Source organism: Manis pentadactyla, chromosome X (genome assembly GCF_030020395.1).
Source record: "Manis pentadactyla isolate mManPen7 chromosome X, mManPen7.hap1, whole genome shotgun sequence".
Taxonomy (NCBI): Eukaryota; Metazoa; Chordata; class Mammalia; order Pholidota; family Manidae; genus Manis; species Manis pentadactyla.
In genome coordinates, this window is record NC_080038.1 from 125,658,377 (window position 1) to 125,678,262 (window position 19,886).

The window sequence follows — 19,886 nt, forward strand, 5'->3', positions numbered from 1 at the left end:
ACATCCATAATATATAAAGAGCACACATGCCTCAACAAACAAAAAGCAAATAATCCAATTAAAAAATGGGCAGAGGATCTAAACAGACACTTGTCCAAAGAAGAAATTCAGATGACCAAAAGTCACATGAAAAGATTCTCCACATCGCTAATCATGAGAGAAATTCAAATAAAAACCACAATGAGATACCACTTCACACCAGTTAAGATGGCCATCATCCAAAAGACAAGGAACAACAAATTCTGGCGGCAATGTAGATACAGGGGAATCCTCCTATACTGTTGGTGGGAATGTAAATTAGTTCAAGCATTGTGGAAATCAGTATGGCGGTTCTTCAAAAAACTAAAAATAGAAATACCCTTTGACCTGGGAATTCGACTCCTAGGAATTTACCCAAAGAAAACACTTCTCAGATTCAAAAAGACACATGCACCCCTATGTTTATCACAACACTATTTACAATAGCCAAGATATGGAAGCAACTTAAGTGTGCATCAGTAGATGAATGGTTAAAGATGATGTGGTGCATATACACAATGGAATATTATTCAGCCATAGCAAGAAAACTAATCCTACCATTTGCAACAACATGGATGGAGCTAGAGGGTATTATGCTTAGTGAAATAAGCCAGGCAGAGAAAAACAAATACCAAATGATTTCACTCATTTGTGGACTATAACATTGAAGCAAACCTGAATGAACAAAACAGCAGCAGACTCACAGACTCCAAGAAGGGACTAGTGGTTACAAAAGTGGAGGGGTGGGGAAGGACAGGTGGGGATGAAGGGAGAAGGGGATTGTGGGGTATCATGATTGGTGAACGTAGTGTGTGTGGGGTCACACAGAAGACAATGTAGCTCAGAGAAGACAAATAGGAACTCTGTGGCATCTTACTACCCTGATGGACAGTGACTGCAATGGGGTATGTTGGGGGGGGGGACTCGATAATAAGGAGGAATGTAATAACTACATTGTTTTTCTTGTGAAACTTTCATAAGACTATGTCAATGATATCTTAGAAAAAACTAAATAAATATAAAACATGATCTTTCAAAAAATAAATAAAACATTAACAAATTTAATATTTTTATTTTACTTAACAACATGAGAGAAGAACATGCTAAGGTGTAGAAAAGCTCATGTTGTTCTTGTCAGTAGCACTGTAAATCATTTTGCAGGTGACAATCAACTAGGAAAATCGAATTGGCAGCATTGTTATCTAATGCAGTTCATTTAACAAATGCTGAGAATGTCGTTTTCCAGTGAACTAATGATGTATGAATGTTGTGAATCTCTACATTTTGCTCATTTGATGTAACATTTCAGATAGGCAACTGCAAAGATTCATTACTTTGTAAAACTTCTGACAAAGATAAATTCTAAGTGTTTTCATTCATTTTTTATACAGTATTAAATAAATGGACAAAAAATGCTTAAAAATATGAGTGTCTTTTAGTTTGCAGTGTATAGGTCTTTCACTTCCTTGGTTAGGTTTATGCCTAGGTATTTCATTCTTTTTGATGCAATTGTGAGTGGAACTATTTTCCTGATTTCTCTTTCTGCTATAGTTCATCATTAGTGTATAAGAATGCAACAGATCTCTGTGTATAAATTTTGTATCCTGCCGCTTTGCTGAATTCAGTTATTAGATCTAGTAGTTTGGGAGTGGATTCTTTAGGGTTTTTTATGTGCAGTATCATGTCATCTGCAAAGAGCGACAGTTTAACTTCCTTACAAATCTGGATGCCCTTTATTTCTTTGTGTTGTCTGATTGCTGTGGTGAAGACCACCAGAAGTATGTTGAATAAAAGTGGAGAGAGAGGGCATCCTTGTTTTGTTCCCAATCAGTTATGTACCACTGTTGTCTGAGAAGCTGCTTAATACTACTTCAATCTGTTTTAGTTTATTGAGGCTCTTTTGTGGCCTAGTATGTGATTTATTCTGCAGAACATTGCATGCACACTTGAGAAAAATGTGTATCCTGCTGCTCTTAGGTGGAGTGTTTTTTAGATACATGTTAAGTCCACCTGATTCAATTTATTGTTCAGTGCCTGTGTTCCCTTGTTTATTTTCTCTCTGGTTGATATGTCTACTGATGAGACTGGTGTGTTAAAGTCTCCTAAAATGAATATGTCGCAGTCTACTTCCCCCTTTAATTCTGTTATTATTTTACATGTTTAGGAGCTCCTATGCTGGTTGCATAGTCTTTTATGATGGTTATAGCCCCATGTTGGACTCACACCTTTATCATTATGTAATGTCCTCTTTGTCTCTTGTTACTTTCTTTTTGTTGAAATCTATTTTGTCTAAGTACTGCCACTTCTGCTTTTTTTACACCTCTTATTTGCATGGAATATCTTTTTCCATCCCTTCACTTTTAGTCTGTGTAAGTCTTTGGGTCTGAAATGAGCATCTTATATGCAGCATATAGATGGGTCTTGTTTCTTTATTCATTCTGCCACTCTGTCTTTTGACTGGTACATTCAGTCCATTTACATGTACGGTAATTGTTGATAGGTATGTACTTGTTGCCACTTTGTTGTTTTTATAGCTCCTCTCTTATTCTGTTTCAGTACATCAAATATTTCATGTCACTCCCTTCTGGCATGTAGAGTTTCTGTTGACAAGTCTGCTGATAGCCTCCTGGGGTTTCCTTTATAAGTAATCTTTTTTTCTCTCTCTGGCTGCTTTCAATACTCTCCCCCTTATTCTTGGTCTTGCCATTTTAATTTTTTTTTTTTGTGAGGGCATCTCTCATATTTATTGATCAAATGGTTGTTAACAACAATAAAATTCTGTATAGGGGAGTCAATGCTCAATGCACAATCATTAATCCACCCCAAGCCTAATTTTCGTCAGTCTCCAATCTTCTGAGGCATAACAAACAAGTTCTTACATGGAGAACAAATTCTTACATAATGAATAAGTTACATAGTGAAGAGTACAAGGGCAGTCATCACAGAAACTTTCGGTTTTGCTCATGCATTATGAACTATAAACAGTCAGTTCAAATATGAATACTCATTTGGTTTTTATACTTGATTTATATGTGAATACCACATTTCTCTCTTTATTATTATTATTTTTAATAAAATGCTGAAGTGGTAGGTAGATACAAGATAAAGGTAGAAAACATAGTTTAGTGTTGTAAGAGAGCAAATGTAGATGATCAGGTGTGTGCCTGTAGACTATGTGTTAATCCAAGCTAGACAAGGGCAATAAAACATCCACACATGCAGAAGATTTCTCTCAGAACAGGGAGGGTGAGGTTCTAAGCCTCACCTCTGTTGATCCCCAATTTCTCACCTGATGGCCCCCCTGCGACTGTGCCTGTCTTAGGTTGTTCCTCCCTTGAGGAATCTTACCCGTCTCTGGCTAACCAGTCATCTTCCGGGGCCATACAGGGAAATGTAAAGTTGGTAAGTGAGAGAGAAGCCTTATTGTTTGAAATGGTTAGCTTTTTATTTCTTTGCATATTTATGCCCTGTAGCTTCTATGCCCAGCATTTGTCTTGAGGTATCTTTACCACTTGGAAGAATTATGATACTCGGTAAATTTGATATGAGGCACGAATTCTATTTAAGGGTTGTAATTAGGAAGGAAGAAGAAAAGCTATAGAAGTAGCAGGCGGAAGAAAACATGGGAAGATTGATTATTTCTTTGACATATCCTCTTGTAGAGTAACTTCAGCATGTATAGGTTTTAAGCTACTACTTAAATTGCGCACACACATTAACATAATAGGAGTATAGTTACATAATGAAAGCATATCTGTAATTACCAGCCATCTCCAGTGAAACCAAGAAAACCAGTTAGGCACCTTAGGCATTTGTGAAAACTTATCTATGATATGGTGGATATTGTCCAACTGAACTTGAATAGTCTGAGAGAAATCAGACAAATTAAAACAACCCATTCCTGGGGAATGTTCACATCCCTTATGTTCTTTTAACAGTAAATAGTCTGTAGTTGTAAGATTTTGGAGTGCTACAATTTGCACTTCTCCTAATTCTTGGTTGAGTTCCAACAGTATAGATCCAGTCAAATTTGTTGTTTTACTGTATGCACAGGCCAGCTTAGATATCTCCTTCCTCATTCCCATGGCAAGTCCAGGAACTGGTGGGATGACTGCATCTACAGCTGTAGCAGTGCGTGGATCTTTGTTGGGGTTTTTTGATGATCATCTTCTGGCATGAGTCTTCCAGAGAGTGCTGATGTTGGAAGTTCTTTTTCATATTGTATCTTAGTTCATTTTTGGGGTAGCCCAATTAGGCTTTGATCCTCTGTATAAACACAAACAGACCCTTTGCCTACACTTTTATATGCCCTTTATACCCTTGTGTAGAACTCATTGGAGGTTACCATACAGGAACTGCCCTTTTTTTTGTTTTTTTGTTTTTTGTTTTTGTTATCACTAATCTACACTTACATTACGAATATTATGTTTACTAGGCTCTCCCCTATACCAGGTCTCCCCTATAAACCCCTTTACAGTCACTGTCCATCAGCATAGCAAAATGTTGTAGAATCACTACTTGCCTTCTCTGTGTTGTACAGTCCTCCCTTTTCTCCTACCCCCCCATGCATGCTAATCTTAATACCCCCCTACTACTCCCCCCCACTTATCCCTCCCTACCCACCCATCCTCCCCAGTCCCTTTCTCTTTGGTACCTGTTAGTCCATTCTTGAGTTCTGTGATTCTGCTGCTGTTTTGTTCCTTCAGTTTTTCCTTTGTTCTTATATTCCACAGATAAGTGAAAACATTTGGTATTTCTCTTTCTCCGCTTGGCTTGTTTCACTGAGTATAATACCCTCCAGCTCCATCCATGTTGCTGCAAATGGTTGGATTTGCCCTTTTCTTATGGCTGAGTAGTATTCCATTGTGTATATGTACCACATCTTCTTTATCCATTCATCTATCAATGGACATTTAGGTTGCTTCCAATTCTTGGCTATTGTAAATAGTGCTGCGATAAACATAGGGGTGCACTGATCTTTCTCATACTTGATTGCTGCATTCTTAGGGTAAATTCCTAGGAGTGCAATTCCTGGGTCAAATGGTAAGTCTGCTTTGAACATTTTGATGTACGTCCATACTGCTTTCCACAATGGTTGAACTAACTTACATTCCCACCAGCAGTGTAGGAGGGTTCCCCTTTCTCCACAGCCTCACCAACATTTGTTGTTGTTTGTCTTTTGGATGGCAGCCATCCTTACTGGTGTGAGGTGATACCTCATTGTAGTTTTAATTTGCATTTCTCTGATAATTAGCGATGTGGAGCATCTTTTCATGTGTCTGTTGGCCATCTGTATTTCTTTTTTGGAGAACTGTCTGTTCAGTTCCTCTGCCCATTTTTTAATTGGGTTATTTGTTTTTTGTTTGTTGAGGCGTGTGAGCTCTTTATATATTCTGGACGTCAAGCCTTTATCGGATGTGTCATTTTCAAATATATTCTCCCATACTGCAGGGATCCTTTTTGTTCTATTGATGGTGTCTTTTGCTGTACAGAAGCTTTTCAGCTTAATATAGTCCCACTTACTCATTTTGGCTATTGTTTTCCTTGCGCGGGGAGATATGTTCAAGAAGAGGTCACTCATGTTTATGTCTAAGAGGTTTTTGCCTATGTTTTCTTCCAAGAGTTTAATGGTTTCATGACTTACATTCAGGTCTTTGATCCATTTTGAGTTTACTTTTGTATATGGGGTTAGACAATGGTCCAGTTTGATTTTCCTACATGTACCTGTCCAGTTTTGCCAGCACCATCTGTTGAAGAGACTGTCATTTTGCCATTGTATGTCCATGGCTCCTTTATCAAATATTAATTGACCATATATGTCTGGGTTAATGTCTGGATTCTCTAATCTGTTCCATTGGTCTGTGGCTCTGCTCTTGTGCCAGTACCAAATTGCCTTGATTACTATGGCTTTATAGTAGAGCTTGAAGTTGGGGAGTGACGTCTCCCCTACTTTATTCTTCTTTCTCAGGATTGCTTTGGCTATTCGGGGTCTTTGGTGTTTCCATATGAATTTTTGAATTATTTGTTCCAGTTCATTGAAGAATGTTGCTGGTAGTTTCATAGGGATTGCATCAAATCTGTATATTGCTTTGGGCAGGATGGCCATTTTGACGATATTAATTCTTCCTAGCCACGAGCATGGGATGAGTTTCCATCTTTTAGTGTCCCCTTTAATTTCTCTTAAGAGTGACTTGTAGTTTTCAGAGTATAAGTCTTTCACTTCCTTGGTTAGGTTTATTCCTAGGTATTTTACTTTTTTTTGATGCAATTGTGAATGGAGTTGTTTTCCTGATTTCTCTTTCTGTTGGTTCATTGTTCGTGTATAGGAAAGTCACAGATTTCTGTGTGTTGATTTTGTATCCTGCAACTTTGCTGTATTCCGATATCAGTTCTAGTAGTTTTGGGGTGGAGTCTTTAGGGTTTTTTATGTACAGTATCATGTCATCTGCAAATAGTGACAGTTTAACTTCTTCTTTACCAATGTGGATTCCTTATATTTCTTTGTTTTGTCTGATTGCTGTGGCTAGGACCTCCAGTACTATGTTAAATTACAGTGGAGAGAGTGGGCATCCCTGTCTAGTTCCCGATCTCAGAGGAAAAGCTTTCAGCTTCTCGCTGTTCAATATAATGTTGGCTGTGGGTTTATCATAGATGGCCTTTATTATGTTGAGGTACTTGCCCTCTATTCCCATTTTGCTGAGAGTTTTTATCATGAATGGATATTGAACTTTGTCAAATGCTATTTCAGCATCTATGGAGATGATCATGTGGTTTTTTTTTCTTCTTTTTGTTGATGTGGTGGATGATGTTGATGGACTTTCGAATGTTGTACCATCCTTGCATCCCTGGGATGAATCCCACTTGGTCATGGTGTATGATCCTTTTGATGTATTTTTGAATTCGGTTTGCTAATATTTTTTTGAGTATTTTTGCATCTACGTTCATCAGGGATATTGGTCTGTAGTTTTCTTTTTTGGTGGGGTCTTTGCCTGGTTTTGGTATTAGGGTGATGTTAGCTTCATAGAATGAGTTTGGGAGTATCCCCTCCTCCTCTATTTTTTGGAAAACTTTAAGGAGAATGGGTATTGTGTCTTCCCTGTATGTCTGATAAAATTCCGAGGTAAATCCATCTGGTCCGGGGGTTTTGTTCTTTGGTAGATTTTTGATTACCGCTTCAATTTCGTTGCTGGTAATTGGTCTGTTTAGATTTTCTGTTTCTTTCTGGGTCAATCTTGGAAGGTTGTATTTTTCTAGGAAGTTGTCCATTTCTCCTAGGTTTCCCAGTTTGTTAGCATATAGGTTTTCATAGTATTCTCCAATAATTCTTTGTATTTCTGTGGGGTCCGTCATGATTTTTCCTTTCTCGTTTCTGATACTGTTGATTTGTGTTGACTCTCTTTTCTTCTTAATAAGTCTGGCTAGAGGCTTATCTATTTTGTTTAATTTCTCGAAGAACCAGCTCTTGGTTTCATTGATTTTTGCTATTGTTTTATTCTTCTCAATTTTATTTATTTCTTCTCTGATCTTTATTATGTCCCTCCTTCTGCTGACCTTAGGCCTAATCTGTTCTTCTTTTTCCAATTTCATTAATTGTGACATTAGACCATTTATTTGGGATTGCTCTTCCTTTTTTAAATATGCTTGGATGGCTATATACTTTCCTCTTAAGACTGCTTTTGCTGTGTCCCACAGAAGTTGGGGCTTAGTGTTGTTGTTGTCATTTGTTTCCATATATTGCTGGATCTCCATTTTGATTTGGTCATTGATCCATTGATTATTTAGGAGCGTGTTGTTAAGCCTCCATGTGTTTGTGAGCCTCTTTGCTTTCTTTGTACAGTTTATTTCTAGTTTTATGCCTTTGTGGTCTGAAAAGTTGGTTGGTAGGATTTCAATCTTTTAGAATTTTCTGAGGCTCTTTTTGTGGCCTAGTATGTGGTCTATTCTGGAGAATGTTCCATGTGCACTTGAGAAGAATGTATATCCTGTTGCTTTTGGATGTAGAGTTCTATAGATGTCTATTAGGTCCATCTGCTCTACTGTGTTGTTCAGTGCTTCTGTGTCCTTACTTATTTTCTGCCCAGTGGATCTATCCTTTGGGGTGAGTGGTGTGTTGAAGTCTCCTAGAATGAATGCATTGCAGTCTATATCCCCCTTTAGTTCTGTTAGTATTTGTTTCACATATGCTGGTGCTCCTGTGTTGGGTGCATATATATTTAGAATGGTTATATCCTCTTGTTTGACTGAGCCCTTTATCATTATGTAGTGTCCTTCTTTATCTCTTGTTACTTTCTTTGTTTTGAAGTCTATTTTGTCTGATATTAGTACTGCAACCCCTGCTTTCTTCTTGCTGTTGTTTGCTTGAAATATGTTTTTCCATCCCTTGACTTTTAGTCTGTACATGTCTTTGGGTTTGAGGTGAGTTTCTTGTAAGCAGCATATAGATGGGTCTTGCTTTTTTATCCATTCTATTACTCTGTGTCTTTTGAATGGTGCATTCAGTCAATTAACATTTAGGGTGACTATTGAAAGATATGTACTTATTGCCATTGCTTGCTTTAAATTCGTGGTTACCAAAGGTTCAACGTTAGCCTCTTTAGTATCTTACTGCCTAACTTAGCTCGCTTATTGAGCTGTTATATACACTGTCTGGAGATTCTTTTCTTCTCTCTCTTCTTGTTCCTCCTCCTCGATTCTTCATATGTTGGGTGTTTTGTGATGTGCTCTTTCTAGGAGTGCTCCCATCTAGAGCAGTCCCTGTAAGATGTTCTGTAGAGGTGGTTTGTGGAAAGCAAATTCCCTCAGCTTTTGTTTGTCTGGGAATTGTTTAATCCCACCATCATATTTGAATGATAGTCGTGCTGGATACAGTATCCTTGGTTCAAGGCCCTTCTGTTTCATTGTATTAAATATATCATGTCATTCTCTTCTGGCCTGTAGGGTTTCTGTTGAGAAATCTGATGTTAGCCTGATGGGTTTTCCTTTATAGGTGACCTTTTTCTCTCTAGCTGCCTTTAAAACTCTTTCCTTGTCCTTGATCTTTGCCATTTTAATTATTATGTGTCTTGGTGTTGTCCTCCTTGGATCCTTTCTGTTGGGGGTTCTGTGTATTTCCGTGGTCAGTTCAATTATTTCCTCCCCCAGTTTGGGGAAGTTTTCAGCAATTATTTCTTCTAAGATACTTTCCATCTCTTTTCCTCTCTCTTCTTCTTCTGGTACCCCTATAATATGGATATTGTTTCTTTTGGATTGGTCACACCATTCTCTTAATATTGTTTCATTCCTGGAGATCCTTTTGTCTCTCTCTATGTCAGCTTCTATGTGTTCCCATTCTCTGATTTCAATTCCATCAATGGCCTCTTGCATCCTATCCATTCTGCTTATAAACCCTTCCAGAGTTTGTTTCATTTCTGTGATCTCCTTTCTGGCATCTGTGATCTCTCTCCGGACTTCATCCCATTTCTCTTGCGTATTTCTCTGCATCTCTGTCAGCATGTTTATGATTCTTATTTTGAATTCTTTTTCAGGAAGACTGGTTAGGTCTGTCTCCTTCTCTGGTGTTGTCTCTGTGATCTTTGTCTGCCTGTAGCTTTGCCTTTTCATGGTGATAAGAATAGTTTGCAGAACTGGGACGAGTGACGGCTGGAAGAACTTCCTTTCTTGTTGGTTTGTGGCCCTCCTCTCCTGTGAGAACAGCGACCTCTAGTTGCTTGTGCTGCGCAGCTGCGCGCAGACAGGGTTTCTGCTTCCTGCCCGGCTGCTATGGAGTTTATCTCCACTGTTGCTGTGGGCATGGCCTGGCTCAGGCAGGTACTCCAAAGTGGTGGAGTCGTGTTGGAGCGGGAGCGGATGGGAGGCTATTTATCTCCGTAAGGGGCCTCCCTGCTCCCTGCAGCCCAGGGGTTAGGGTGCCCAGAGATCCCCGGATTCCCTACCTCTGGATTAAGTGTCCCACCCTGCCCCTTTAAGACTTCCAAGAAGCACCCGCCAAAACGAAACAACGACCACCAAAAAAAAAAGAAAATAATTTTTAAATTAAAAAAAAAAAATTTTTTTTTAATTAAAAAAAAAGGTGGCCACTCGTTTTTCTTTATTCTCCGGCACCAGCCTCATGCCTCTGCTCTCCGGTCGTGCTGCCCTTTTTCCCTAGTATTGGGGTCCCTATCCCTTTAAGACTTCCAAAAAGCGCTCGCCAAAACAAAGCAACAAAAAGAAAATAAAAAATTGGTTGCGCGCTTTTCTTATGTCCTCCGGTGCCCGGCCTCCGGTGCCCGCTCACTGTTCTTGCTGCCCTGTTTTCCTAGCATCCAGGGCCCCCTGGGCACGTACTGTGTCTGCGCTCTGGCCCGGATGGCGGGGGCTGGGTGTTCGGCAGTCCTGTGCTCCGTCTCCGTCCCACTCTGCCTATTCTTCTCCTGCCGGGAGCTGGGGTGATGGGCATTAGGCTCCCGCCGGGCCGGGTCTTGTATCTTATCCCCTTCACGAGGCGTTGGGTTCTCTCAGGTGCGGATGTGGTCTGGATATTGTCCTGTGTCCTCTGGTCTTTATTCTAGGAAGGGTTGTCTTTGTTATATTTTCATAGATATATGTGGTTTTGGGAGGAGATTTCCGCTGCTCTACTCATGCCACCATCTTCCCTGTAGTCTCCATTTTAATTATTATATGTCTTGGTGTTGTCTTGCTGGGGTTCCTTTTGTTAGGCACTCTTTGTACTTCCATGTTATGATTGTCTTTTTCTTTCCCTAGATTGGGGAATTTTTCAAAAATTATTTCCTCAAAGAGATTTTCTATTCCTTTGTCTTTCTCTTCTCCTTCTGATATCCCCATTATGTGAATATTGTTTCATTTGTATTGGTTACACATCTCTTATTCTTCCATTCCTAGGGATCTGATTTCCCCTCTGTTCCTCAGTTTGGTTGTGCTCCTGTTCTAATTTCCATCTCACTGATTGTCTCCTCTACTTGTCGTAATCTACACTTAAATCCCTCCATTGTATATTTCATTTCTGTTACTGTATTCTTCAGCTCTCAGTAGCTCTTCTATCTCTTTGAAGAAGTCCTCCTTGAGATCTTGTATTTTTTTTCTGTAAATCAATGAGCATGTTTATGACTTTTACTTTGAAATATTCATCAAGAAGGGTAGTGATTTCCATTTCACTTAGCCCTCTTTCAGGTGACTTGTCCTGTGGTTTTGCTTGGAACATATTCCTCTGCCTCCTCATTGAGTCAGTGTTTCTGTGTTTCTTCCTTTGTATTAGATGAATCTGCTATGCTTCTTGCCCTATAGAGTGACAGCTTTATGAAGGAGGTACCCTGTGGTGCACAGAGGCTCAAGACTTTACTGGGATTGCTGTGGGTTGTGTGCCCTTTTCCTGCACTGCCACTATGGCAGAGCTTCAGGGTTAATGGGGTTGGCAGGTCAATGTGAGCCTCTGGGGAAGGGCAGGACATGCAGCACCAGGCTGGGACACCTGCACAGGGGAAGGAGCGCTTGGAGCTGGCTTCTGCAGGCAACTCCCTGTTTGGGCTGAAATGGGGCAAGGAAGCTGGGACAGTCTCCCTCTGCCTGCCAGGCAGCAAATTCTGGTGCTGCTGCTGGGCTGAGTGGGTTGGATCACTGACAGTTCATTCTGGGAGGAGCCTCAGGGCTATGGTGCCAGTGAGGGGGATGGAGTGTCTTGGGCTCCCAAGAGTTCCTTACCTGTTGGGCAGAGGGAGGGCTGGGGAGGTATTGTCCACCTGTCCTTTCTCCTGATGAGAGTATTCCATCCAACCCTCACCCCTCTGGCACCCCTCCCACTGCTGACAAGTCTTTCAAACTGCTGTCTCTGCTTCGGGTCTCAGGACCGGCAGAGAGTGCCTGTCTTCCACAAGTGGTTGGAGTCTCAGTCTCTCAGAGTGTTTCGGGTGTCCCTGGTGTGCAATCCCTGCTAATCACCAGAACCCAAACTAATGTGTACTCATGTTCCCAGGGCAGATCTCCAGGGCCAGGTGTGCAGCGTTTCTGGGCCCCTATCCCCTTCCCGCTCTGTTCCTCTTCCTGCTGCCTGTGCACTATGTTGGGGATAGGGCTTGGGTCCAGCTTAGTCATGGCTCTGCCACTTTACCCTTTTCTGTGTGGTCTTGTCTCCTTCCCCAGGTGTAGGTGGTCTGTTCTGCAGTCCTCAGGTCATTTTCAGGTTTAATTGTATTTGCTGTATTTTCTTCTTTTATGTGTATTTGGGAGGAGCTTTCCACCTTACCTTTCTATTCCACCATCTTTTTCTCCCTCCCTGCAACCAATTCTCCAATTCTTCTTTATCCCTTCATATATTGATGAAGATTTAAGATGCTTCTGTATCTTCCCTGTTCTAAATAATGTTGCAGTGAACATAGGGTTGCATATAGCTCTTTGAATTGGTGTTTTCATTTTCTTTGGATAAATATCAGGAAATGGAATTGCTGAATTGTTTTATATATTCTGGGTCCTTTGAGATTCCATATGCATTTCATGATGGGATGTTCTATTTCTGCAAAAAATGTCATTGTGATTTTGATGAGAATTTCATTGAATCTGTTGAATGCATTATGTTGTAGTGTTTCTTCACAATACTAAATCTCCCAACCCATGGATATGGGATGCCTTTCAATTTGTTTATGACTTCCTTAATTTATTTCCACAAACATTTTAGAGTTTTAAATGTACAATTTTTTGTCCCCTTCATTTTTATTCCCAAGTACTTTATTGTTTTATTGTAAATGGAACTAAATCATCCAATTTGGATTATTAATTGATAATGTATGTCAACCTAACTGAATTAAATACATTGATTTTGTATTCTGCAACTTTGCTGAATTTGTTTATTAGTTCTAGCATTTGTGTGTGTGATCTTTAGGGTTTTCTGCATATAAGGTTATATTGTCTGTGAATGGAGAACATTATACTTCTTCCTCTGAAATTTGGATTTCTTTTATTAATTTCTCATGCCTAATTGCTCTGTGTAGAGCTTTCAAAAAGCTGAAATTAATTGCTGAATAGAATTGGGGAAGTGGACACCCTTGTCTTATTCCTGAACTTAGGGGAAAAGCTCTCAGGATTTCACCACAGAGTATGATGCCTGCTGTGAGTTATTTATACATGGCCTATGTTGAAGTAGTTCCAGCCTATCCTTAGTTTGTTGAATTGTTTTTATCATGAAAGGATGTGGAGTTTTGACAAATGGTTTTTCTGTATGCACTGAGATGATCATGTGTTTTTGTCTTTATTCTGTTAGTGTGGTATATTACCTTGATTTTTGCATGTTAAACCATCCTTGTTTTCCAGGACTAAATCCTAATTGGTCATGGTGTATAACCTTTATAATATGCTGCTGAATTCACTTTGCTACTATTTTTAGACTTTCTGCATTAATATTTATAATTTTCTTGGCAGTGCCCTTTTTCTGGTTTTGGTATCTGGGTAATGCAGGCCTTACAAGTTTGAAACTGTTACCTCATTTTTAATTTTTTGCAAAAATTTCAAGATAAATGTTACTTTTTCTTTAAATGTTTGGTAGAATTTACCAATTCAGCTACCAGATCCTGGATTTTTCTTGTTGGTAGATTTTTAATTTCTTTTTTAATCTCCTTTCTAAATATAGGCCTGTACATAGTTTCTATTTTTTCATGACTCAATGTTTGTAGGTTGTGTATTTACAGTAATTTGTTCATTTTATCTAGTTGATACAATTTGTTGTATATAATTATTCATAGAATTTTCTTATAATCCTTTTTTTTCTCTAAAACCAGTAGTAATTTTCTAATTTTTATTTCTGATTATAATAATTTGAATCTCTCTTTCTTCTTAATCAATCTTGCTAAAGCTTTATTGATTTTGTTGATCTTTGTGAGAAATGAATTCCTGGTTTATTTGATGTTCTGTATTGTTTTGCAATGCTCTATTTTGTACATCTCTGTTTGAACCTGTATTATTTCCTTCTTCTTGCTGACTTTGGGTTCAGTTTGTTCTCCTTTTCCTAGCATAATGTTAGGTTGTTTATTTGAGATATTTTCCTCTTTTTTAATGAAAGTATTGACAGCTTTTGATTTTCTCTTAGCACTACTTTCTCTCCATCCTATAAATTTTAGTATGTTGTGCTTTCATTTTCATTTATTCCAATATGTTTTCTAATTTCCTTTTTGATTTCTTCTTTGAACCATTAATAGTTAAACAGTATATTGTTTAATTTCCATGTATTTATGAAACTTTCACTTTTCTTTATGTCATTGAGTTTTAATTTCATTTCCTTGCACTAGGTAAAGATATTTTTTATGATGTTAAATTTAAGCTTTATTAGATGTATTAATACTTGTCTTATAGTCTAACATTTGGTATATTCTGTAGAATATTCCATGAGCACTTGAGAAAAATGTTTTCTCTTTTTGTTGATGGAATATTCTATACATATCTGTTAAGTCGAATTTGTCTGTAATGTTGTGCAAGCCCTCTACATACTTTCTGATCTTCTGTCTGGTTGTTCTATCCATTAATGAAGGTGAGGTATTGAAGTCTCCTACTATTTTGATAGATGTGTGTATTTCTCCCTTGAATCCTGTCAATGTTTGCCTCACATTTTAGACCTCTGATGTTTTCTGCATCTATATTCACTAGGCATGTTGACCTGTATTTTTCTTTTCCTTAGTGTTCTTTTATGGCTTTGGATTCAGGGTAATGCTGGCCTCATATGATTGATTTAGAGATGTTCTCTACTCCTTGCTGGAGTCCTTGAGTGCCCTGGTGCTGGGGTGGGTTAAATGCCTGGGACCGGGTCCTGCTGGGTACTGTGTTCACAGGTGCCTTGCTGGAGCCTGGATTACAGGCATCATCTGGGGACATGAGGCCACAGGAGCCTCCGAGACAGAAGGAGCTGGCGGGTGCTGAGGTGAGCTGGGAGTCTGCATTCATGGGAGCCTGTCAGGAACCTGGTACCAGGGAAGTCAGCTGGTGCCATGGTGGGCTGGGATCCGGGGATGAGTATAGCAGCCTGGGACTGTGGGAGCTTTCGGGTATCAGAGTGGCCTGGGGGCCTCAGTCCACATAAGTGTTCTAAGAGCCTGGAACTGAGGAAGCTTCCCGGAGCTGTGAAATCACCTGTGGCCACTAGCCACCTGGGGTTGCTGGAGCTGGCCAGTCCCTGGTGGGTGGGAAGCCTGAGTTTTCAGGGGCCCCCTGAGAACCTGGACTTGAGGCAGTTGCCTGGAACCACAGGACCTTCCTAAGGCTGCTGGGGCTAGCAGGCACCAGTGTGGGATGGACCTTAGCTTTGAGGGAGCCTGCTGGAAGCCTAGGGTTACAGAAGCTGCCTGGGTCCATGGGAGCTGCCTGTGACCACTGGAGCCAGCAGGAGCTGTGAGGAGCTGGGGGCCTGGAGTCACTGTGACTCACTGGGAACCTGGTGCCAGAGAAGCCATCTGTTGAAGCAGGAGCCACCTTGGGATCACTGGAGCTGGCAGGTGCCAGGGTGAGGGGGGAATGTTTGGGTTCCTGGGAGCCCGCTGGGATCCTGGTGCCACCAGGGACCACCAGAACTATCAGAGGCTGGGTTCCCAGGGGCCCACTGGGATCCCTGTGGTTGAAGCCACCTAGAACTATGAGAGGTGTCCAGGGCCACTGGAGTAGGCAGGCACCAGAGGGAGCACATGGCCTGGGTTTGTGGTAGTCTTCTGGGAGCCCTGCCTGTCCTGGAAGCCACGTGGGACACTGGAGTAGGCAGACATCGGAATGAACCTAGGACTGGGTTCACAGGAGGCCACCTGGAACTTTGTGCCAGGGACAGCACTTGAGGCCATTGTTGCCAGTAGACAATGGGGTGAAGTGTATTCCTGGGTTCCTGGGAGCCTTCAGGGAACCTGGATCCATGGGATCCACCTGAGGCTGCTGGGATTGGCAAGGGAGGAAGTTAACAGGACATTGGTTTGTGATCAGCCACCAGAAGTGCTTCCTTGGAAGCTGCTCGGAGCTATGTGAGCTGCCCAAGGCCACTGAGTAGGCAGGCACTAGGGTGAGCCAGGGTCTAGGCTTATAGTAGCTCACTGGGCTCCTGGTGCCAAGGATGCCATTTGGGGCTGCTGAGCTGCTTGTGGTTTCTGGAGCCCCTAAGTGCTGGGTGAGAAGCCTGGGTTCCCAGGATCCCATAGGGAGCTGTCTAGAGTCACAGGAGTCAGCCTGGTGCTGGGCTGGGTCCTCTGTAGGGCCCGTGGTATCACTGGGTGCTCACTATACTCTCCCTGCCTCAGCAGGAAGGTGTCTCCCCACACTGGGCTGCCTGGGCTTGGTGGGACGGTAAGTGTGAACCGATCTTTTCTCCCTCCCCAATGTGTCCTTCTTACTTCTGTGCTTCACCCACGTGCTGTCATCCCTCACTTGCAGCCTGCTTTTAGGAGGGTGTTTTCATGCATGGATAGTTATTCAATTTGATGGAGGTTGGGGTGATAGAAACTCCTATGCTGCCATTTTGCTGCCATCTCTTTCCTTAAAGATCTCCTGATTTTGTATTTTCAGGCCTTTTTTAAAATAAGACTGGTTGTGCTCTGATTGCTGGTACCTCTGTGTGTACCGATTCAGGTAAGGTTTAATTAGTTATATCTATACAGGATTATTTAACCACTCAGATACCAAATTTAGCATATGGAACTGGGCTTTTTTAATGAGGGTCTGCATGACCTTAGATGGAACGTGAACTTGGAAAATTCAGGTGGCCTTTGTAGAGGACAGGACATCAAATTGATTCTCCATCACCTACAATATAATATAAATGAATAGACCTGGATTTGGTAGATTTAATAAATTTAGCCCTCGTTTTTGTGTTTATCATTAGGGCCTAAGACATAGTATATCCTTCATAAATGTTTATGATACAGGTGTACTACACTTTTGAAGACTATTAATGTGCATTTACCTTTTAACCTTTTAACATTTATTCATGTACGAGAGTCTAATTTTCTAGATGTGCCTGTTTTCCTCATTGTGTGTGCTATGTGTGTGTGTAAGCGAGGGGATTAGGATTATAACAGGAATACAAAAAAGAAGAGGATGTCAGTATTAAATTTTCAGCATGTGGAATAAAATTTTTTCCTAGTCTATAGCAGGCAATAATCTTGAAAAGAAAATATTGTCAAGAAAAAAGAACCATAAAAACTTTTCAAGTTTTCTTTGACATATGGAGAGCCAGGTTGGTGAAATAGGAATTTCATGTGGTATCTTGCACAGACTAGAGAGGAGATACCCCTCCCATCATTCAGGTTGGGGCTTAGTGTCCCCAGGAAGGGGAATATGATTTAAAGGAATTCCATTACAAAGAGCAAAGGTGACTGGAATGCCTGTGCCTCCGTCTCAGATGACTGTGATAGGGGAAGGAGCAAAGAATGATGACAGCCGAGGAAACATGTTTTATGATCTTTTCTCTTTTCCTCGGCTAAGATCGCAGGGTAGGAGCCTTGTTAGAGAGCTGAAGGGAAAATCTGAAATCAGAGAAATATTTGTTCTGTATCCTATTTGGGTCTCCTGGAGGAGACTTTCATTCAGTGTTCCCTCCATATCAAAACAGGTCTGTCAGCAACCACAGCCGAGTCAAGTTGATGGGTGGCATAGTCAGGCAGAGAGACGACCCAAGTTTAGTGCCCCACAGTCTTCTTCAGCTCAGTGTTGTGTAGAAGGTATTTACAAGTCTCTGCATGCCCTGTGGAAATACAGGGAAAGTAGTTGATGGTGTTGTCTGGAGAGTCATGATACAAACTGAGGGCTGCAGAGTGGGGGATCCTGAGCAAGGTCATAGTGATTACAGAAAAATCAAGAAGTAACATTTTCTTTCCAATCGGAGCATAGTGTCTAAATGTGCCACTTGTTGAAAGAAGAAATTAATAACTCTCTCATCCTTGTTAGTTAAAACCTGCCTGATAGCTCATCTGCACTATGCCAAGGTAGCAAGGGGCCTGCCTCTGTAACTCCTTTTCCCGATGAGGCTTGACTGAGGCAAGCACAGGTTTGTTTTAGTGCCTTGAGTCTCTGAAGCCGCTCAGATCTGCTCAGATTTTGGAAACCCAGCTAAGCCATAGTGGTCCAAGCACAATTTTAAATAAAGTACAGCTGTGTAGCAGTAACCTTGGGCAACATCTCTCTCCTACTAGTCAATACCTGATCAAAATGAAGCAAGCCCAACTGGACCATTAAGAAGATGGTATTCAATCTCTGCTTGCCTAACTGGCATAACTCTGGACACGATCTACCTGTGGGATGGATTTCCATTTATAGTATGAGGTGTGACAGACAACACATACACTTAACACACTTAACAGCTATATGTAATTTATTCTTGAAAACTTGTTCTGGCTTCACAAACAAGAGCAATTATAACTACATATTAAAATAACAAGAATTTTCATCTTTGATTACTGTATGAAGGAAAGAACATTCTTCTCTTCTTCCTCCTTTATTGCTTGAAAGTATCCACTTTCTTTCCCTTTGACAAAGAGGCCGTTATGGTAGCTTCACCATCGCCACACATGAACTCGCTCTTCCAATGTTGAGAGGAGCTTCCTAAGACAGAAAATAAAAACAAGGAAAAAATGCAGTTTGAATGAGGTCTGTCTTTAACATAATATGGCACGCTGGAATTGAAAAAAGTCCTTAGCTATTCTGGTCCAACCTTCATCTTGCATAAGAGTAAGGGGAAATACAGGCCAGATCACAGTCCAGTGTGGTGGAAAGAATGTACATATCTTTGGAATGATGCAGACCTGAATTTGAGGAGCAGGTGATATTGAAGAAGTTTCACTTCTCCGATAATTTTCTCCTTTGAGAAATTACAGCTAATAATACTCATCCTTCATTTTGTTGTTTTTCTTTTGAGCAACAGCCAAAAAGAGGAGCAGACATTTGTGGATGAGGACATTGCTCTTTGACTCACAAATCATAATAACTACATAGAAATTCAGCCAGATAGTAAAGCTCTTTAATTATTGAATATATTCACTTTTCTGTGAAGAGAATGAGTCCATGAAGTCAAAGGAATGTACTGCTCTTTTCCATATAAGTACTATTGGATCCTGCTAATGATCAACTAGATCAACTAGTAATTTTCTGTGGCACACATAAAGCATGCACTACAAAATCTTCTAAGAGAATCTGGATAGCCCTTAGAGAAGTAGGTAATCCAATTAATTCCCATCATTTATTTTGAAATCTTTTATTAAAATCTGAAATATACCAATCTTACTACTTTCAGTGAGTACCTCTCTCCATTCATCTGTCTGGGCATCATATGACTCAACAGTATTCAAATAACTTTGTCCATCATATCCTCCAACCACATAGAGCCTGTCTCCAAGGGGGCATAAAGCAACAGCTTCTCGAGGAACACTCAGAGGCGCCAAAGCTGACCACGAATCAGTTTTTGGATCATACCTTAAGATGTTTAGGAAGACAACAGAGAAAAGTCCAATAGTGTTAAAATTAAAAATATAGACATTAATAAAATGTGTATTTATCTAAGGAATTAAAAATACCTTATAAATATCAAATGTAGTCTACTAAATGTTAAGGATCAGTACATGATGAAATTCTCTTCTGCCACCAGAGTTCACATGAAGCATATCAAAAATGTATTTCCTTTGCAAAATACTATGCATTTCTTTGATCTGTACTCAGATTCTCTATGAGCAAATCTCACTTATTAGCATCTTAACATTCTATGAAAAATGCCCCTTCTCTCACTCAGTGTACTGATTGGAAAGCTTTTGTTTTTTCTATTACCTTATTCATAATTTACCAAAGTTATACATGATCCTGTTTATACAAGAGCTCACATTTAAGTAAATCTGAATATAATTGCCTTTTTTATATATATAATGTAGTGT

At 40.3% G+C, this 19,886-nt stretch overlaps 1 protein-coding gene across 1 annotated transcript in view; it reads right to left on the reverse strand.

The window, feature by feature from the left end:
* Positions 1-18,329: 18,329 nt before the first annotated feature.
* LOC118910036 (kelch-like protein 4) overlaps positions 18,330-19,886 on the reverse strand; it is a 167,236-nt gene continuing 165,679 nt past the window's right edge. Inside the window, exons 14-15 of the mRNA XM_057495525.1 lie at positions 19,263-19,434; positions 18,330-18,567 (exon numbers count right to left, since the gene is read on the reverse strand). Of these exons, the coding sequence (XP_057351508.1) occupies positions 18,508-18,567; positions 19,263-19,434 (232 nt within the window). The 3' untranslated portion in view covers positions 18,330-18,507. The remainder of the gene's footprint in view (positions 18,568-19,262; positions 19,435-19,886) is intronic.